The sequence below is a fragment of the Oenanthe melanoleuca genome, chromosome 8 (genome assembly GCF_029582105.1).
Source record: "Oenanthe melanoleuca isolate GR-GAL-2019-014 chromosome 8, OMel1.0, whole genome shotgun sequence".
In the NCBI taxonomy this organism is placed as follows: domain Eukaryota; kingdom Metazoa; phylum Chordata; class Aves; order Passeriformes; family Muscicapidae; genus Oenanthe; species Oenanthe melanoleuca.
In genome coordinates, this window is record NC_079342.1 from 16,984,715 (window position 1) to 17,006,543 (window position 21,829).

Sequence of the window (21,829 nt, forward strand, 5' to 3'; positions counted from 1 at the left end):
CTGCCCGGGGCCCCCCACCCCTGCACTGCCTCCCTGTGCTCCCCATGGCTCTGCTGCAAGAGACAACTTAAAAAACCCTGGAATTAGCCCCCAAGAGATTCTCATAGCCAGGTGAAATGCCTTTTGCTCTGGTTCACAGCTCCATAGTCCTCTTACTTAGCTTTCACAGAGGTCCATATCTGGATCAGATCTCCTTCTTGGCAGAAGCCATGGGAGAGCATAGTTGCTGGCATGGGTTGCTGGTGGGTCCCTAGAAAGGCTAAGTTTTAAAGGCAGGGGTTGAAATGAGGCAGGTGAGTGTTGGAGTGGCAGCAGTTGCTTGCTGGCTCTGTGAAACGTGTGTATTTGAGCACGAAGCATGAGTGTGAGCTGGGGAGTGTTGTCAGTGTGTTGCTGTTGGAGACACTGACCCTGGTGCCTTCCTTTGGCTCACTCCAGTAACAAGTATTTGCTCTTCTCGTTTGCCTCCTCTCTGCCTCTGAATGCACTCCCAGGAGACAGTCATTGGAGGCCTGCTGCCAGAAACCACCTACTCTGTCACAGTTGCTGCCTACACCACCAAAGGAGATGGTGCCCGCAGCAAGCCCAAAGTCATCACCACCACAGGGGCAGGTGAGTGTGGGGAGCAGGCGTCACAGCCTCCTGGGGGTGGTGGCAAAGCCTCCCAAGAGGTGCGTGGGGAGTATGGCCAAGGCCAGGAGGAAGCGAGAGAGTTGGAGATGCTGCAGAGGTACAAACTCTTGTGATCTTCAGCCTGTACTTAACAGGCTTTGCCACTGGATCACCTGAGCAAAGTGCAGCAAACAGATGAGAGGCGCTACCAGGGCTGGTGAGAGAGCAGTGAAACTCATGGGTCTGAGCTCATCTGCATAGTCCAGAGACCTGGGAAGAGGAAGCCTGAAGGTCCAGGCCCTCCCTCAGCTTTGGAGTCCTGGCCTGTTCTCACCTGTTCCTTTAGGCAAGTGCCATTTCTTGCTTCCTGTGGTGACTGCAGTGGCACCTGGAAGGGCCCCTGGCAAGAGGGCTCCTAAGAGGTGCTTCTCAGCTCTCCTCTGCCATTGATACTGCTTACATGGCTGAGCCTGGCTGCACCTAGAGCCATGGTAAAACCTGGAATGCAACAAATCTGCTGCAGACACAACTTCTAGGTCCTGGTGATCCCAGCTGGTTTGGTTCTGCTGGCTCAGTAGATTGCATCTGCGCCTGGAGCAGGGGCACCCAGGAGTCATCTGGCACTTCCCTCCAGGTGTGGTCAAGTTGCCTTTGGCAGTGGTACCAACTAGTTGACATTGTCTTGTCCACTCACTAGCCTGTCCTACAACCAATAATCCTGCTGCTTCCTCACACCAGCCACAGGAACTCTATTTACCACTTGTTATTATGGGAATGGAGCTTGTGCAAACTGGGAGTGTTTGTTCCTGGTGCTTTTAAACAAGGAACAGCTTGCTATCTCCTCCACACTGCATATGGGGAGCTCCAGAGGTAGTTTCCACTGTCACAATCTCAATTGCTGTCTCCCTGGTGGCTTGCCATGATGTATTTTCTGTTCATCAAATTGCTACAGCTGTCCTATAAACAGGAAGAGCTTCCTAAACATCCCAGTGTTGTACTGTAAACCACAGTGGATCTTCCCATGCTGTAATGCACATTTGAAGGTTAATATTTGGAATCAGCTTTGAAAATACTTTGTCCCTTAATACTAGCTGCTGTTAGACATTGTATTATGAGTGCAAGGAGGATTGCACTGGCAATGGGATTGTAATTGTATGTCTTAAATACCTGCAAAACTGCCCTCAGGGCCTTTGTACAGGCGCGACCACAGGCATGACCTCGAAGGGGAGCGTTGGTGTCGCCCTCTGATGGCAAAAAGGGGCATAATGCTGACAAATATGCTTTTCTCTTGCTCGACTGTGGGCTCGTACATTTCAAAAAACTGCAAGGATATTTAACTAGGTTTGGCTGCAATCCTTTTTTTTTTTTTTTCCTTTCATATCTGTGGCCCTATGCCTTTGATTCTGAGTATCTTCTCTATCAGTTGATTTGTTTACAAATCTGAGCTGATGTGAAGACGTGTCCTTTTTTTAACTCAAGGAGATCAAGGTTTTAAACCATCAATTTAAAGCCATCAGTTCCTAACCAGTGACGGCAACACCCCTTGACTTGTGCAGCATAAGCAAAAATCCTGTGGAACGCTTGTGTTCACCTCTCCCATCGACACTGACATCACGAATCTACTTCTCAACTAAACCAGAGTATATTCTGATGGCACACAGCCCACCCAGCTCTGCTCGCTGCCTCTGCAGATGGTAGAAGTGCAAGGTTTCAGGATGAAGTTTGTCTGCCTCCAGACAGACCAGGGCGCTGGAATCGGGCTTCGGGGTGTCTGTGGTGGTACAGAGCATCAGGGCCAGCACGGCCTGGTGCTGTGCACTGGCTGGAGTGCCTGAAGACCACTGATTGGGAGGACGGGATTCAGATCTTCTCTGAGATAAATGTGATGCTTTGAGGTACCTTAAACATTTCCTGTGAAAGGGGAGGAATTTTGGGGCTGGATATGGCTGAATTTATTTCCAGTTTAAATGGCAGCACATGGGAAAATGGCAACCAGGAGCTGGCTGGCTCCAGCTTCTCTCACCACTGGATTAGGGTCATTCTGCCTCTATCCCTGTGAATTGTCTGTCATCCTCTTCACCCTGTTGTCTGAACTTTCCCACTTTCCTCAATCCTCACGGACTGAGCAGCGCAGAAGCGGTCCTTCCTTCCCTCCTCCCAGGCTATAGATGGTCATTGTGTGTTTATGTTGCAGTCCCGGGGAAGCCCACCATGATGATTAGCACGACAGCCATGAACACAGCCCTCATCCAGTGGCACCCACCCAAGGAGATGGTAGGGGAGCTGCTGGGTTACCGGCTGCAGTACAGACGTCTGGATGAGGAAAAAATGAACACGATAGACTTCGGGAAGAGAGACCATCACTACACAGTGACCAACCTGCACAAGGGGGCCACGTACCTCTTCAGATTGTCTGCCAAGAACAGGGCTGGCCCAGGAGAGGAGTTTGAGAAGGAGATCACAACTGCCGAGGATGTGCCAAGCGGCTTCCCCCAGAACCTGCGTGTGGTGGGTCTCACCACTTCCACCACAGAAGTTGCTTGGGATCCCCCGGTCTTGGCAGAAAGGAACGGCAAGATCGTCAACTACACAGTGGTATACAGGGACATAAATAGCCAGCAGGACCTGGTTAACATCACCAAAGACACAAGTATCACTCTGACAAATTTGAAACCTGATACCACTTACGACATCAAAGTGAGGGCCCGCACCAATAAGGGGGCTGGGCCACTCAGCCCCAGCATCCAGTCCCGGACCATGCCTGTAGAGCAAGGTAAGTGTCCCTCTAACAAACCCTAACAGGAAGCTCTGCCTCCAGGACAGGAACCTTTGCTTTGGTTCATGAGGCTCCACTCCCCTCTGCTCTGATTGTTGTGATCAGGTACTGTGTGGCTCCCTAGTCTAAAAGTAGTTCAGTGAGGGAAATCTCGGCAAAAATTTTCTAAAGTTGCCATTTGGGGGGAGAGGGGCGTTGGTAGTACCTTAATTGCATCCAGAGGCACACTTGGATGTTTCATCTGTACATGAAAGGCCCTTGCTTGAATGGAGCAGGTGGCTAAGTAGGATCATCTGCAGATCCAGTACCTGAATAACACTGCTGCTTGATCATGATGAAGGGCCAAGGGAGTGTGAGTGGAGTGGAGATAGAGAAAGGCTGCAGTTCAGCCTACAACTTGCTTTCTGTGATGCTGAAAAGTATAGTAAAAAAGCAGAACTCCTCTGGAGACTGTAGACTTGGTAAAAGGCTGCTGCTGTCTTCTCCTCATTTCTTACTTCTCTGCTGTAGCTGAACTCTTTGACCTCTGCTGCTGAGTTAGACAAAGAGACTTGGAGTCGAGCTGCCGCCTGGCTCCCTCCTGACTTGGCTTTACAGTGCTCAAATATCTTGTTTTTCATTTCAGTGTTTGCTAAGAATTTCCGTGTCAATGCCGTCATGAAAACGTCTGTGTTGCTGAGCTGGGAAGTGCCTGACTCCTATAAATCTACAGTGCCTTTTAAGGTAAGAGTGGGATTTGGAGGACAGGAGGCTCCACCTGTAGCAGTGAGCAGGACAGTGGAAAGCAGCATCAGCTGGGTCCTATTGGTCAGGCTCACCACTGTAGCTCCATGACAGTGGTCACACAAGCTTGTCCTGATGCCTGACATGGAGCTGAGGTGTGAAAAGTTATAAATTTGATTTAATCACGACAAATTAGCAGGACAAAGTGGTCTGAAAACTAGCCAGTGAATAAAACTAAGAATAACTCCTTGTAAACGTGTCTTGTCTCAAACATCCATATTACCTTTATGAGTTACTTCAGAGCATCAGGACAGATGCATGATCTCAGGGAGTGAAGGGAAGAAGCAACATCAAACCTCCTGAAGCTGTGCGCAGCTGGAGTGCTGCTCTCTTTTCACCAGTACAATTCTGGATGTGGTGTCATCCAGCAGGCTGCAGACAACACTGATGACCCTGCCTTCCTGCTCTTGTCTGACCCCCAGTACTTGTCATTTATGTGAGTAAAAGACTGGAGTTTGTAGATCTCAGTGCAGTTTCTCTCCTTTAAGAAACAATACCAACATGTCACATCATTGAAGATCATCTTCCCAGTCTCAGCACCAATCTGCTGCCTCTGCAAAGGTGCCAGGGTGGAAGCAGTGTGACTTCTCTTTCTCCTTGCATGTGCCCCCTGCAATGCTGTGCCTAAAGTGCAAATACACAGCCTGCAGGAGCTGTGGGGGATCCATGCCCAGGGGAATCTTGAACTGCATCCACATCAAAGTGTGTGAGCACCTCCCCTTCCTTGTTACTAACTCTCCTTGTTTTAAACCCTGAAGCTGAATTACCTTGATCAATAGCAGGCACTTGTTAACATACAGTTTAGCTGAAGCAGACAAGGCTTTTGTGAAGACCTTGTGGTATTCAAAGCTCTCCCAGATGTAGGGCGCATTAGGATCAGTGTTCAGATATCTGGCTGCTAGGAACTTCACAGAGCCCTGTTACTTGGCACTCTGCTGCAGACCCAGTGTGCTTCATTTGGCCTTGTCTTGGGCACAAAGCCCTCATCGCTGTGTGACAGTGCTGGAAAGGGACAGTGTGACCCTTGGAGCATCCCCACACAGGGATGGTGGAGTAGCTGGAGGTAGCCAGGAGCCAGGGATGTAATGCTGATGCCCTGTCTGTCTGCTCTCCTAGCTGCATAGCTGTGATTGCTATCACAAGGTGACTCAGGGTCTGCCCTGCTGCAGGTTAACCCTTGGCTGACACAGGAGATGGCATGAGCCATTTGCTAACTTTAGAGCAGCCATGCAAACCATAGTGTCTTCTTTTTATTAGTATTCTTGGACTTGCAGACACACATGAGTCAAGGCCAGGAGCTAAAAGGGTCAGCTCTAACTTGTTGATTGTGCCAGTTGAAAGAAATCCTTAACCTTAAGGATTTTATGTTTTTATAAACAATGTTCACCTCTCTCCTCTAATTCAGGCACATGGGATGCTAAGGCCAGAGACTAATACTGTAACTAGCATAGCAGATAAATCTCCATGGGAACAATTAGTATTATCTACACTTGATAAACAGTCTCATGCTAAATCTATGTCCCAAAGGGTGTCATATTCTACTTTAACAGATTTAATTAAAGTAGATATTGTTCCGACAATGAATAGTGAGTCACAGGCAGGACTGGTGCTTTTTTTTATTAGAGGATGAACTGAGACCTTAAGATTTTTCATTGCTGCCAAATCAATAATGAAGTTTTGAGATCTCTTTGGGGAATTTTCACAGCTTCTTCTCGTCCAGGAGATAAATTCCTTGTAAAATGTTGCCCAGCAGTTGTGGTGGAGCAGAGGCACTATTCCTTTTTTTATTCTATCTGCAGAAAGCTGTTCTGGAGCTTTCATGGAAAGTGCAAGATAGATACAACCTTCTCCTTGGGGAAGGTGCATTTTCCTGAGATATATTCTTCAACTTAAGAGTGGGACAGAGGATATATTGGTTAAAGGCAGCATTGGAAGATATCTTAGAAATGGGGAGAAGGAGCAGCGTGTTTTGAAAATTATAATGATACAGGTTTGGAAATAACCCATGAGAATGCTGGGCAGTGCTCTCTCACAGTGTGTTCCATGGAATGTAGTACTTACTCCTGCCTGCAAATACTCCAGCCTTGTCTACTTCTCCATCGAGTTGTTATCTTTCCCAGTGTTGCATACTGTGTGTCTTTTCATCTTTAGTTCAATACATTCTGTACTGCCTTGAAATGGAGCATGAGACCTTCAGCAGTGACATTTGGACCCACCTAGCTTTGCAAATCTTCTCCTGTGAGTAGGAGCAGCACAGATGACATTTTACAGCAATCTGTGGGCTAGTCAGCACTGTTTGGCAGTTCAGAACCCTTGGGCCAGATTTGCTGCTGACTCTGGTAGTTACCAGTGGGCCATGATGCAGCCTCTAAATAGCATTCCTGCTTGAGCTTCTGGGCATCTTCCAGCTGCCCATGAATGACTGTTTCTGAGCCCTTACATTAGTGTAAGGTTTATGTAGAGGCCTTAACTAATGGTGCATAACATTTGAGAAGACAATGTGTTGTGTCAGGTAAAGGGACGCAGAACTGCTGCAGCAGCTGTGAAAAGGAGGGATGGCAGAGGATGCTTCAGGAAAGCATTGCAAATGCCAATTTCACTGTCTTTGGATTCAAATTCCTTTGTATAGCAATAAAAATCATCATCTGGTGTCAGCACTGAATCAGAGGCTGTGTCCTGGCCAGTTGCAGGAACAAGCAGGGAAGCTCTGAGCTGAAATGCTTACCATCTCTTCTGCCTCCTCTTCCTCTAGGAAAATAGCTCTGTCCCCAGCACAAGCTCATGTGCAGGCAGTTGGTGGGTGTCTTCCCTAGAGCACACTGAGAAGCAGTTGGTGTTGCCTTTATTAGGGAAGGATTCATAATGAGAAATTTTATCCAAGAGGCAGCAGAACTCTGTGGGCTTTTCATCCTTTCAGCATAGGTTTTAATGTTGGAAGTTTGGTTTTGTTAAAATCTGTATGGGGGCACAGGAAGGAGAGGTTTGGCTGCTCCCCCAGGACATGCCCTGACTTACTGGCATATAGTGTATCTAGACCTGCACTATTGCAGTGTCATTGGAAGGGGTGGTGTTGGTCCAGACAGCAAAGCTGCTAAGGTGATTTGAAGTCTAGTAGTCCTGTCTTTGTGCTTCTTCTGTATCAGAGCAACTACTTACCTGATAGTGCTGCAATAAGCATTTCTTCATTTTGATTTTTCACTCGTTTTAGCACTCAGCTGATGTAGATGTCTTTGGAGAAAGGGATAAAAGCCCAGGAGAAAATACCATTAAGAGGAGTCACAACAGAAAACAATTTCCTCTGGCTACCTTTGACAGCCTTTCCCACATGTGGAGCAGCAGCAGGGCCTTTGTCCCCGCAAACCTGATACTTTAGTTACTTGGGACTTACTTCTGCAGTTCATTCCTGAAAACTGAAGCACGTCAACAAATGAGATTGATTGCATCTCTTCTCCAGCTGGCTTCTCTCTGCTGCTGTTAGGAGTCTTTTCTCAACAGCAAAAAAGCTGGAGCTCTTTTCCTATCCTGACCTCAATGCAAAGTGGCATGAAGAGGATTGAAGCATGCTGTGGATATTGCTGTTTGGATAATATAAAAGCTGAGCTGCAAGTTCTAGGCCTAGCCAGGTCCTTGTGCTCCACTGTCCTTCAGATCTCTTTCCAGGACCTCTCTTCTCCTTCCAGCTCTGACACTGAACATTAGAGCGGTGCTAATCAGCTGCGCTTGTCCTAGAAAACTGGCAGCTTTCTGTAGATTTCAGCCACCTGCTCAAAAGGGGACTTGAAGGAGAGTTTGGTCCCTGCCTTGCTGCCAGTGTCAGCCTGAACAGTGGGCTCACCTGGTGAAAAACTATTTCAAAAAATTAGTCTTCCACAGAACTGTCTTCTCTCTCTTCCGAGGCCTTTGTTGAAACAAGAACATTTTACCGTGTGGTCTCTGCCTGTAAAACCTAGAACTGGCATGGTTTAACATGCTCCTGCCATTGCCAGTTTTTGGCATGCTATGTCTCTGCACCACTGTCAGGAATCCAGCACACCCCTGCCATGCTGGACAATCACCTGATGCAAAGAAATATGCTGGTTTTTCACAGCTGGGACACAACCTATGGCCTCTCTAGCTGTCTACACTCCATTTGTCTCTATCTCTGGGAACTGTGTTAGTTTTTGCTTTGCAGAGGCAGCACCCAGGGTTTGGGGTAAGGAGTTGTTCCAGCAGGATCAGGATCAAGGTTCCCAGGGCAGATAGGCTGTTGGGTGCAGCTAATCCAGCAGTGCCCATGGCTGCTGTGCCTGGGGTAAGGTGGGGTCCCACAGATCTACAACAGGGCATTCATTGAGAAATGTTGTTGGCTGAGGGGTCCAGGGGGAGGCTGTGTGGGGGGCTGCCCCCAGCAGTTCTGCCCTGCCCTGCCCACCGACAGCCCCTCGCTGCAGGCACAGCAGGGAAGAGCAGCTCCGACCTCCTGCCCACGGCTGTGGCGCCTGCATCTGTTGCCATGGCGACAGGGTGTCACACCTGCAGAGCCTGTTCTGGGTACCAATTTGTGAGCCCTGAGCCGGATTTGTCAGATCATTGGTGAGGCGTGTAACCCTCCGGTCACCTTGCTGGGAGGGGGATGATCTGCATTAAGCATCCAACCAGGCATCAGCTGGTAGACATGGGAGTGACACCAATTTAAAGCAGACAGGATTTTACACCACAAATCTTTTGCGTATTGTAGCCTCGTGAGACAAGGGACAAAGACCCATTCATTTCCACACAGGAGCAAAGCACAGCCATCTGGATTCCTCCCCCAAGTAAAAGTGCTGAAAAGCAGTGCATGTGGCACCACCAGCCTCACTGCTGGCCCTGGCCACCCAGGTTGAGATGACCCCTCTCTGCTCCATCACTGTGAGGCACAGGGAGCACAGCTCACCCTCTGCTGGGGGTTCTTTGCTCTTCTTTAGCTAAAGATTTATGGCTGTTTACAAAGCATAGAGTAGCCAAACCACCTGAGGGAGGGCCCAGAGCCAAACTGTCATCTCTAGCACTGCTGTTTTGAGTGTGTGTTTGCAGCAGCAGCTGTCAGCTGCATGAACGTGTCCTTTTCGTGTTTCAGATTCTGTACAATAGCCAGAGTGTGGAGGTGGATGGCCACTCAATGAAGAAACTCATAAGTGACCTGCAGCCAGACACAGACTATTCCTTTGTGCTAATGAACCGTGGGAGCAGTGCAGGGGGGCTCCAGCACCTCGTCTCAATCCGCACTGCTCCTGATGTCCTGCAAAGCAAACCCATCGCCACAAACAAGTACATACAGGAAGGAAAATTCACACTAACTCTTCCCAAAGTGCAGACCACTGTGCCAGTTCGGTAGGTGCCATGCCTGGGTGGAGAAGGCAGGGTGGGGGGCTAGGGGTGGGGCAGACCTCTGCCAACATGTGGATTCTGTAACCTGGGAATGAATTTCCAAGCAGGCTGTGGTACAGAGGCAGGGATTTACCCATAACATGGGATCACGGTCTTGGCTCTTTCTGAGCAAATATTGATGTGTAATAAAATTAAGACAATTCTCTGACAGTTTGCCCTCACCCTGGTGGGTATACTCCAGATGCTACCAGCAAAAATGCAGTTGAGGATCAGGAGGGACTTTCTCTGACACTGTATAATATCCTTTAAATAAATAATGCCTAAAGCCTCAAGGAGATTAAAAAAGCAAGTTTGTGGAAGCCTTATTCGTTACTGTGGTATCCTTGTGCTGAAGCACAATTTCCCCAGGGTTCTTGCTACAATCCGATTATATAAATGTCCTTCTCACAGCTCCTACACCACCCTCTGGAACCCAGTCTGTAGATCTTCATTATCCTAATGAGTGCTAATGGCAGTATTCTCTTCTCTAGTGCAGCTGGAAACCAGCTTTTTCCTTACTGAGCCCTTCTGCTGCTTAAAGGGCAGGGAAAGGAGTAGGTCATCCTTGAGTCATATGTGACACATTATTCAGTGACCTGCCAGAGAGATGGCTCAGGGTGCAATGTTTACACTTCCTTCCTTTCTTCCTTCCAGGTGGTACTACATCGTGGTTGTGCCAGCAGACCAGAGCACCAGCACCCTGACTGCTCGGTGGCGGACGCCTGATGAGATGGAGCTGGACCAGGTAGGAGCCTGTAGCAGCTGCTGTGATGGAATCTATTCCCAAGCAGCCCAGCACACTTTGGCCAGGCCTCCTGAGCAGGATGCAACAACACAGGTGCAGGCTGCACATCAGAGATGGGGCTGTGGGTTGGGTGCCCACTCAGACTTTGTTCATGACACCATGTAGGAAGGAGGCTGGAGTCAAGCTCAGGAGGAGCCACCTCCCAGAATGTGCCCCCTTAGGAGACCACGCTTGAGAGTCTCAGAGCTCTGCCCAGGACAGATCTTGTCACAGCTCCTACAGTCCTTGCAGCCTTTTTCAGATAAAATGACCATGCTGATATTCAGAGCAAGCTAGGAGAGAAGATTACTGGTTTCAGTTTTTTAAGCTTTTCTGTCAGGAGGCTTTTCCCTCTCTGGACAGGACCTAAGCCTGCAGTGTAGATAAAGAGTTCATTCTTGTATCTACAAAACAAAGCTCCCTTCACGCCTGCTTGTTAAAGGCTTTGAGCATTCACCAGCCATTACCCCAAGATGCAGCTTGCCCTGTGCCAGAGTGCTCTGACACCTGAGGCATGGAACATGTGCAGGTGTCAGGAGACTCCCACACAAGGGCTTTGTGGGCTCTTTGTTCCACACACACCACCACCCCCGAAGTGCAGAGGAAAAAATCCAAGAAATCACGCACAGAAAGATCCATTAAGAGAACAAAGTTGCAAGCTTGAAGCACTCAGAAATGACAAATGGTTAGAAGCCACATCAGCCCTTGGCTTTATATACACGATCACACAGTTGTTTTTTGTGAGGTTCCAGCCCCACAATGTGTATTTGTGGTTCTCTTCAGCAAATGAAGCACAACTGGGTGATGGAGAGCCATCACCCACAGGTCTCCTGCATATTTTCATTGCATAAGTTTTCCAGGATCACAGATGTCACAAAAAAAAAAAAGACCAACATGAGGAAGGTTGCTTTGGTTTTCAGCTTTAGATGGTTAAAAGCTACCAAAAGAATTAGTTTCTGTCTCTGTCTCATCCAGCCTCAGGCAGATTATTTAAGTCAAAATTTTCATTAGCAGCCAGTGTCTTGCATTTTTTTATTTTTTGGGGTGCTCAGTTTGAGATCCTGGAGCTCTCATTTGCAAAGCCTAAGCATCCCCAGCTGTAGAGAAAGTCGATAGGAGCTGGATATAGTCAGTGCTATAAAGAAAATACTAAGTTTTCTTGAAAAACAAAACAAGCTGATGTCTTTTCAATTTGACATTCAAATTTAGTGGACTTTTTTTACATTAATGCTGCAGTGTTTTTGTTCTCCGTCTGTAAAATTGGGATAATCACTTTTATCTTGACTCATATGGGTGTTTGGAAGATAAGATCATTAATGTTTGTGAAATGCTTGTAATAGTATAGTGATCAGCACCATAGAAAAGCCCATGAGGAAATTATTAATTTTGTCTTCAGAGTTGGATTTTAATAGTAAGCAATAAACAAGGCCTCAGGCTGCATATGCAAAAAAGAAAACAAAATGTGGAATATCTGCTCTTTGATTAAGCACTGTCTGTCCTGTGTATTGAACAAAGCAGGGAACTTACAGAAGAGATAGTCTGTGACTCTGCAGTCAAGGGTGCAGCACAATGAACGTATATAAGACAGCTGAATTAATTTTGCACAGGCAGTATTAATTTCCTAATTTTTCAGGATCTGAACTTTGCAGGCCTAGCAATTTTCTCATGCAGTCTTTTGCTGTGTCTTACATGTATAAGTGGCAGAAGCCTCCAGAAACTGTGACCACAACTGGAGCCCTGTGGTTTTGTGTACATGCAGGTAGAGCTGCACTTTCTGCCCCAAAGAGCTCGGCTGTAATCTCAGCCAAATGCAGGAGATGGGTGTAGGAAGCAAACTCCACACTCTGAAAACTATCTTTCTGCTTTTCCCCTTGGGATTACAATGACATTTGTGAAACTAAGATTTCTCCAGCCTCTTTTTTTTTTCTTTTTTTTCTCTTTTTTTTCTGGTTATGCTATAATGACAAGATACAGTTTCCCTAAATTGCTTCTATGTGAGTACTGATAAGAGGACAAGGATGGACTATTAAGGGGAAGGAGTAAGGGATTTCTTCCCCAGCTTCTCCTCAGGTGGAGTAAGCCCAGCTCAGCAGCCTGACTTTGTGTGTACATCACTGTCCCTAGCCCTCTGATGTTCCCCGTCTGCCCGGACACTGTTACATTAATAGATTTCTGTGTGAAATGTATTTCATCCCTCCTTCATTTTGAATTAGAATTTCTCTTCCAAACTTGATGTTCATTTTTATTCACTGTGGAAAAAAAAAAAAAAATCTTTAAACATTTAAGTCATTCTTAGCAATACAATTGGATTTTTGTGCATTATATCCTTTTTCATGAATTTGTGACTATGAAATTTTCCATTTTTACTATGAATATTCCATGAAATCTGTTACCATTCTGTGTGGTTTAAATGAAGCTCTACCTGCAGCACAGCAGCACTGACAGAAGGGAAAGACACAGCAAATGTCACTTCTTCTCTAAACATCAGCATCAGCTGATTCATATCCTGTATCCATAGTGTGAGTTGCTGTCCAAACCAATAATCAGGCCACAGAACATGGCTTGGTTCCCTCACAGCCCATTGGGGGACAGTCACAGCCAGGCTGTCTGAGCCCTGACATTTACCACGTCACCTTCCCAGCACTCAGGACGTTTCCAAAGTTGAGATCCTAGTGAGGTTCTTGCGGTGAGGTTCTGCAGACAGATGCCCCAGCAGTGCCTAAATGGATAATATTTGCCTCTGGTTCCTTAGTACCACCAGATACAAATCAAACCCAGTTATCTTCTCCTGCCTTCCCTTCACCCCTGCTGAGTGCTCCAGGCAGTAAGGTGTCAGTGTAAGGCAGTGTTGTGCTGTCAGCAGTAGTGATGGCACCTTGTTTGTCCCCAGCTGCTGGAGGCCATAAGCCAAGGGAGCCAGAGCAGACGGCAGCGACGCCAGGCAGACAGACTCAAGCCCTACATTGCTGCTCAAGTGGATGTGCTGCCTGAGACCTTCACCCTGGGGGATGAGAAGAACTACAAAGGTTTCTACAACAAGCCACTGTCTCAAGACCTGAGCTATCGCTGCTTCGTGCTGGCCTCGCTGGAGGATGGGGACACGGTAAGGACTTTGTGTGGGGGGCACAGCTGAGCTAGGCTCAGTGCAGCCAGGGTGAGCACAGCCTGTCCTAGCAGAGCTGAGCTGGGCTCAGTGCAGCCAGGGTGAGCAATTGCTGCAAGGCAGGATGACAGAGTTTTCTGTGAAGGGAGGAGGGAGGCTGCATCACTGGGCTGAACGAGCTCAGTGGCCATGGGAATTGACTTGATAAATGGTGTTTTTGGAGGGAAATGGCACCATGTGTTCCACATAACAGATGAGAGTGGAGGACAGTGTCAGCACACACGTTCTGCACAAGCTCAGTTGTGGCTTGCTGGGCTGTGCTCAGAGCAGAGCTTGGCGCATGACTGGGATGAGTTCTCATTCTGCTTTGGTTCAAGTAAGTGTCTTTAGAGAACAGTCCACAAAATCCTGCCCTACACAGTGACTCAGTGACACAGTGCTGAGACTCTGCAGAGAACAGGATGTTCCCCCTGCAAGCCTGCCCTCACAGGCACTTCTCTGCCCAGAATTTCATTTTGAGATGACATTTGGAGAAGCACACCTGTCTCCCATCTCAGTGGATTGTATCAGCAGGGCAGAGATGCACTCTTCCCTGCTGTGTGGGGATTCCTGCTCCTGCACATCTCCCTGCTGGAAGGCGGCAGCACATGGGGCCTGGGCGTGGGAGAGGGTGATGCAATAAGCAAGGAGCAGCACAGCAATACCTGGGCATCAATGTCCAGCTGTAAGCACAGGGCAGGAGTGGTGATGGCAGCAGTAGCAGCAGCCAATGTGTAAATAATGGAAATAATAGAGATGCATCGAATCTTTTGGTTGGATTCCAAGCTGTGGCTTCCTTCCTCAGCCTCATTTGCTTGTAATGGCTCATTAGGGCAGGTTGAGTTCTTCATTACTTATGCAGCTCACATGTTCTTGAGGCAAGGTATGCACACCGGTGAGGGAAGAAGTCACAGATTAAGAAGGTAAGGCAGAGGCCTTGAGATGCACTATCCTGACAAATCCCTTTCAATAAAAGGTGATCTTAACTAGTTGATCCCAGCTATAATCATCATCTCCTCACTAGCATAGACCTGCCACAGCCCTCTAGTAATCCACCAGCCAGCAGTAGTGCCCTACAAACCTCCTATATACCCTATCCTGCAGACCACCTTTCTGCATCCCCTGCTGCATCACATCCACTTTCATTTGGAGCACTCTGTCCGAGGCTGGGCACTATCTCCCCCACCTAACTCCTCTGAAATTGCTTGCTGTGTTTCTGCTGTCAGCAGGAGAGCATAACATTGCCCTTCTTCAAAGGCAGAGGGAATGTGGTTGAAACACTGTCTCTGGGAGCAGGGGCACCTGCACCTCAGAGTCTGCCTTTGGAAATGCCACTGAGATAACAGTCCTTCTGATCTCTTCTGCATCTGACTTCCCTTGGAAGGCGATGCCTCCGAAGTATGTCTGAAAAAATATTGATCTTTGCCCCTTGCACAAAGCTTTAGAGATGGTCACACCTTGCTGCACACGTCAGCATGTGCTCCTGCCCTCCCTCTCCACCCATGCACCTTGACCTTCCTGGGGAATCACAGGCAAAGCCTTTTTGCCTCCCTCACAGAGTAGCCACTTGTCCAAGGAAGGGGAGTCGCAGGCTTTATTGTCTGTGCCATGCTCAGAGCTGTAGCTGACTCCCTGCCCTGTTGTTTGAATTGGACAAGGGGTAGGAACAGTCTGTAGCAACAGTTGCAGTAGTCCTGTGCAATCTTCCTCTAAGAGCAGAATTAAACCAGGAGCTGGCAACTATTTCAGTTGTTGAAACAGGGTCTCATAGGGCTGAAAGGTTTCATAAAGGGCCAACCACCCTCCAATACTTCTTTCCCACGCAGTGGCATCTCTGCTGATAAATCTTAGGAGTGCAGGTAGGATGCTGAACTAGTGCATGCTGCCAGAAGGATGTCCCAGATAAGAGCATTTTCTGTACTACACACATGTTTGAAACCAGCCTGGCTGGGATCAAGGGCACCTGTGAGAGTAGATCAAGATGTGCATTTGTGTGACACCAGCAGGCTTGATTTTTGCCTTTCTTCTCCTCACATATGTGAAGACCTGAAGTGCATGTTTAAACTCCAGCCTTAAAGCACAAGATTTATAGATCCACAGGCACCTCTTCTGTGACTGAAACTTTCCATGTCAGGAGCAGAGCTTTCTGACTCCTTAATGCCTGGCAGCAGGTGCTGCTCAAAAGCCACAGTCACAGAACTGGTACAGCTCTGGCCCTCTCTAATAGAGGGAAAGGATTTGTTTTTGCAGCATTCAACCCTTCTGACCCAGCAACGCTGTGCTGTAAAGGTTCAACACAGCTCCATAAGCCTTAGCAACAGCAACACAACACCAGGTGCAGTGTCATTTTTCTGCAGGAAGGGTTTGGGTCTCCTGATTCCATCTAGCTCATGGGGCTAGAAAGCTGTCCCTTCAGGTTATAAATCACTGGGCTGCCACATGGCAGAAAGGAAAGGAACCTGTAAGAAGGAGCCTCTTTCTAAGGTCTGTTTATCAAAGACATCAGGTTGAAAATGTTCCTGTCATTTCACTCCTTTAAGAAAACCCGCCTCGCCCAGCAGGGGTTTTCCTAATATAACTCTATCCTGAAGAGATGTGTTGATATCAGCACAGCAGGTATTGTAAACCACTTAGGAAGCATCAGCCAGCCCCATTGTGCAATTGGTTGGGATTCAAAAGCTTTTGATTTGGCTCCAAGAGAATCCAGGGCTGGCAAGTGGCTCTTAGCTGGGCTTCTTCAATTTTGCACCTCCAGGTCAGGTTTGTCAGCCATGAAGTTGCTGGCACTGGAACTGTTTCACACCAGCAAGGTTGCTGGCACCCAGAATGTGTCAGGCCAGGCAGAAACTGTTGCCACAGCATGATCTCCACTGGTGCCAAGGGAGGGAGTATCTCATGGTATGTTGCTGGGGTTTGAGAAGTCTGACCATTCTCTGCTAGCCAGAAGCAAGGGAAAACCTCTGCATTTCAGGGATGTAGCTGTTATGCTGTTATGCTTTAGCATAATGGATGCTTGCTTTTCTCTCCCTCTCCTGGCTGTGATGTTCAGAAGAGATATGCAGCCAGCCCCTACTCGGATGAGATCGTGATGGAAGTGGCATCAGCAAAGCAGCAGGATGAACCAGAGATGCTGTGGGTGATGGGACCCGTCCTGGCTGTGATATTAATCATCATCATTGTCATTGCCATACTGCTCTTCAAAAGGTGAGATGCAGTCTGGGACATGGCAGTTACTGCATGAGCACTAGAGGTGCTGGCACGTTCAGGGCCTTCCTTGTAACTTTCAGATACAGGGTGCTCCAACAGACAGTCCTTGGTGGTCATGGGGAGGAGGAAGGTCTCTACCTGACACAGCAGAAGGCTGCTTTGTAAGACAGGAGAAGGGCTGGGTGTGCAGAAAATAGTTTATATCAGCCCCTGGACACAGCTGTGGATTCTGGAAGCGTATGAGCAGTGGGACAGAAGAGAGCAGCTTTGTCCCTAAAGCCAGTCAGACTGTTCTCTGGTCACAGCAACTTCCATTGGCAGCCTTGGGAATTTCTCTAGTACTGGTTCTCTGTAGAAATTGCCTGCTTGATCTGCGGCTGCTGCCCCCCTCCTGTGAATTTTGGCTGAAGAACGTGACCTTGGTGGTGGGAACAGGGCATGGACAGGCTGAAATCAGAGTGGAGCTCTGTTCTTAGGGTCTCTCAGTCCTGACTAGTGGATCAGAGCCACCCTCACACTGTGCTGCCTGTGGGAGCAGACACCTCCTTTTTCCTGGCAGTGCACCCTGCTCCAGCTGTAACTGTAGCGTGTGATGATTGTCTGGCCTCCTGAGGAGCCATGGGTTGCATGTGTCCATGTAGCCTGTTCAATTATAGCAGGCCATTCTCTGTAAGCTCAGCTCTGAGGTTCTGCTCCTCCTGGGCTCTCTATTTACATATGTCTATCTAGCTGGGGAAGGGAGCTGCCTTTGTTGTCTGATTAAATGGAGCTCTGCTGTGCATGTGCAGTCAGTGCCTTTCTGTGTCAGTGATCATCTTCTTTCTTCTGTTCCTGCTTTTCCCTGGATCTAGCAAGCAAGAAAGGTATGAATCCATTTTATCTTTTTGTTTTCCTAAAATTTCAAGTCTATTTCCCTTTTTTAAAAATCAAGCCTGAAGCTACTAAGGGGCATCTTTGTTTTTGGGAGCGTGGAGCATGCCAGCCTTAGGAGTTTACAAAGACTTTGTTTCCTCAAAGGTATCAGTCTCCTGGCAGTTGTCAGCCTCTCACAGCTCTCAGGGAGAGGTTCCAACATAAAGACTTCCCAGATTGCTTTTGCAATTAAATTAAAAATAAAAAAAAAAACCTGACAATAACAGCAGTTATAGGGTTTCCTTTGTTTTCTCAGTCACTTCAGACTGAGAGCTGTTCCCTCAAGAATGCAGGTACATTCTTGCAGTCTCTGATGAGGAAACTTTGAGGAAATACTGGGCAGCTGTAAGAAACAACATGTTTGCTGGTCCTTAATGAGAGAAAATGGCCCCAGAGGGGATTTCTGTACCAGGGCCCCATAGAAGAAATTCCCACCTTGCCTTAGCTTTGCTTTGTCCCAGAGTCATGTGGGTGGAGCACAGACTTGGCTGTGGTGCCCAGACCTGACATAGATGTCCCTGCTGCATCCTAGCCTGTGGAGGAGCAGCATATCCTCTTCCAGCACCACCCATGTGCTCAGAGTGATGCTGTGCTTTTGGCTGTCCAGCCTCTCTGTGGAGGCATTTTCTCCCAAAGGTACCTGTGTGTAATATTTACAATGGCAGGTCTTTAATGGGAATTAATTGAAGCTGGGCAGCAGTGGATAGCTTGGGATCTGGAGGATGGCTTAGCAGTTGCCCTGACTGGGATAATGAGACAGAGATGAAGTTTAATTATGTGCTGTGCCCATTCCCCATAAAAGAGGGACCAATTTGCTTGAGGACTGGTACACAGTAGCACAGTGCACATCCTACTGTGCTCCTGATAGGAGATTTATTTGTTGGCTGTGTATTCTCCTTTCTGTCTACCATTGCTTTCAGTCTTTCAGCTCTTTTGCCTTGGTCCAGGCAGCTGGAAGGCTTCTGAGAGGTTGAGATGCCTCAGAGTAGTATAAGACTCACAAGCTGGTTCTCCCCATTGAACAGTGTTTGCTGCAGCCTCAGGCTGCAGATGGAGCTTCCTCACAGGCTGGGCACACAGGGAACACATGCAGGTTTCACTCATGATTTGTGCACTGAATTTTCTCTAAGTGCTTCTCATTAGTGGCAGCCCAGCATGCCCAGCCTCTGATGGAAGTGAAAGTGCCCTGTGCCTGTGAGAGCATTTGGGATCATGCATGGTTGAGGGTCACCACCACCCAGGGATGCAGCTGCTTTTGTGCAGAACCTGGCAGCCCTGCAGTGTGCTTCCAGGTGCCTCACAAGGAGGTCCAAAGCAGAAGCTGACTGTTGCCAGTTGCAGGCTGGGAAATGTGCTAGCATTCAACAGTGCTGCAGCACCCGGTCTTCTAGGAAACATCAGGTCAGCAGAGGGGATCAGGCAAAATCCATTTGGGGGTTGTAGCCAGAGCCAAAGTGTCTGTGTATTCCAGCGTCCTCCATGCATTGGCCAAGTGCCAGGGTCAGCACAGGCTCAGAAAGGAGAACTGCTGTGCTGCTCCTGCCCAACACCCTTCTCCAGCCCTTGGGTATAGCCACCATATATGTAATCTAGAGCTAGAAGTGGGACCAAGAGATTCACTAGAAACTCTTCTTGCAGTATTATATTTTCCTTAATATTCACTTGTCCACTTTTTGATTGGATCTGTCCCTGCTTTGCTTGTGAATTCCAGCAAGAGCCTGAGGTGGTGGCATCGCTTTAGGCATAAATATAGCATGAAGAGACAACATTGTATTTTATTGTTCCATTAATACACGCCTTGGGTGCCTTCAACCATTCAAGACATGTATTAATGGCCCAATAAAACACACCCTGAAGAGCCTTTACAGTATTATATTACAGCATTCTATATTTAAATATTTCTAATACTTGAAAAAAAAATTTTATTATATCCTTCCACTACAGGAAATAGTTCCTAGAGACAGTAAGAGGAAACAGCATCTTGCATCTATCTGCATTTTCTCTAATAAATACTATGCAGAATACCACATTTCAAAACTGCCTCACTAATCAAACATCTGACATTGCTTATATATAATCTTTCCTGTTTCATAGATGGGAAATTGGAGGCAGAGAAGATGATATGACTTACCCAGAGCCTGGGAGCCTGGGTTGGACCTGGGTGTCTGGGGCACAGGGACCCAGACTCCTTCCTAGGGTGGTTTATGCCATTCTCTGCCAGAACTCACCTGCTTGTCTCTGCTCTGTCTGTTCACACAGGAAAAGGGCACATTCCCCCTCTTCCAAGGATGAGCACTCCATCGGCCTGAAGGACTCGCTCTTGGCCCACTCGTCTGACCCCGTTGAGATGAGGCGGCTCAACTACCAGACTCCAGGTAAGGAGCAGCTCATCTTCTTGAATCTGCTTCCTCTGGTTCCCCTTCTCCATGTCCCCATGCCAGAGGCAGAGTTGCAGTCCTTCCCACCCTCCAGGAAGTCCACACCTTCTCAGCCACAGTGACTCAGGGTGGGCTTTAGACCAAGGATGTCCAGGTGTCTGCTCTCTGGGTTGCACATTCTTCTCCCTGGCTCTGTCACTGCAGCCCATGAGGCTGGGGAACCTGGATGGGGCTGGCCTGATGTGTGGTGTGTGTCAGACAGGGTGTGAAGCTCATTTCAGTTGTCCTGAGCTGGGAGGAACCTCCATGCAGTTGGGATTGTCCACTGACAGTGTTGCTGAACTGGCCTCACCCTGGCTTAGCTGGCTGAGCACAACTGGTGTAGTATTGGCCACATGGGCTGCATCTGGGGCAGTCAGGAGGTACATAGAGCTCTTACACTGCTGAGGTGTCCCAGCAGCTTCATTCTTTGGGGTGCTGACTCTCCTGCTCTGCCCAGCTAAGGGCCAGGAGAAGAGCAGCCTGCAGACTGTAGTGCTCTGCAGCCAGTGCTGTGGCCCACTGAAGGAGTCTGCTGATCGTGGTACACTCAGTGCAGAGGGTGATAGCTCAGTTAAAAGCCATTCTCTGCATGCTGCTTTCACTGGCCTGAGATGCCTCAGGCTGTAGCTTTGCCAGCTCATGGAGGCAGCTGTAATTCACACTGCGGAAAGGTCTTGTGCTGCTGCTTTGTGTCTGCACGTCTCTGATGGCACCGAAAGCACAGTACCTGTCATTGTAGTGATCAGAGACAGGCTCGCCCTGACTCCTTCAGAGCCTTTCAGAGAGTCCAAGTCCTGTATGAACTGAGGGAGCACTTGGGCTTTTGTGATGGAGGGAGCAGTTCAGCAGCAAATGAGGTACATACAGCTCTCTTCTAAGTTGCAGCTCCTCCTGGTCTGTAACCTACTTTCCTTTTCCTCCTGCTGCTCATTCATCTAAGAGCTTTCATCTAACAGGAGAGTTTTGAAGGGGCCATTTCCTGATGTAAAACTGCTGTGTCTAGCAGGGGGGGGCAAGAACAGCCTTTCCTGTTGCCACTCACAGCAGTCTGGCTCACACCTGGGGTGAGCTACACCAGCACAGCCAGGGCAGCTGTCAGGGGACTGTAGTTAGTGCACCTCCCAGGCAGAACCAGTGGCAGATCTCACATGTGGGCAGCAGCAGCAGGCTGGTAGTTGCCAGCAGAGCTGGCATGTTAATTGGCCACAGCACAGCACAGGATGGTGTCACAGCATGGGAGTAAAATGCTGTAGAGAGCAAGGGAGACACGTGTGCCAGAGGAAGAACATCTCAACAGACAGATTACCAGGAGCAGCACTTGGGAGGGGGTCACACAGAGTGAGCAGCAGCATGCAGCTTCTTGAGGAGGAGCATGGTGTCAAACAGGGCTGCTCCAGAGCAGCTGTGCTTGGGGACAGGCCTCTGTGATATGTCTCCATGTGGGCACAAAAGCCATCTTCGCTCTATGCTTGTGGTTTGCATTGTGTGGAGGATTGTGCCAAGCTGGGCTTGCAACTGCTCCCTTCTTCAGAGAGGTCAGGGTGTTTGCAACAAGGATGTCCCTTGATAGGCCTGTAGCAAGGTTCAAGAGCTGCCATCAGAGGGACAGGGAGCCAGGAAATTTTCCTGTGTGTGAATGAGGATAAGCCAAAGATGCTGTTCATTTGGTAAGTTTGCACAGCTCTCTGGAGAGACAAAACCAAGCCAGAGTGCCTCAAGTTCACTCAAGGCAGCAGCAGGACCCTGGGATACTGCCAGACAATGCTCCCCTACCAAGAGACAGCACTCTCTCCTCCTCCCCTTCTCCT

At 48.3% G+C, this 21,829-nt stretch overlaps 1 protein-coding gene across 5 annotated transcripts in view; it reads left to right on the plus strand.

The window, feature by feature from the left end:
• The window catches only part of PTPRF (protein tyrosine phosphatase receptor type F), a 369,892-nt gene that overhangs the window by 318,205 nt on the left and 29,858 nt on the right, over positions 1-21,829 (plus strand). For all 5 annotated transcript variants that reach the window (XM_056497305.1, XM_056497306.1, XM_056497308.1 and 2 more), the window contains 8 exons: positions 495-612; positions 2,807-3,385; positions 4,014-4,111; positions 9,267-9,520; positions 10,211-10,301; positions 13,231-13,443; positions 16,532-16,686; positions 19,861-19,976. In XM_056497305.1, coding sequence (XP_056353280.1) covers positions 495-612; positions 2,807-3,385; positions 4,014-4,111; positions 9,267-9,520; positions 10,211-10,301; positions 13,231-13,443; positions 16,532-16,686; positions 19,861-19,976 — 1,624 coding nt within the window. The remainder of the gene's footprint in view (positions 1-494; positions 613-2,806; positions 3,386-4,013; positions 4,112-9,266; positions 9,521-10,210; positions 10,302-13,230; positions 13,444-16,531; positions 16,687-19,860; positions 19,977-21,829) is intronic.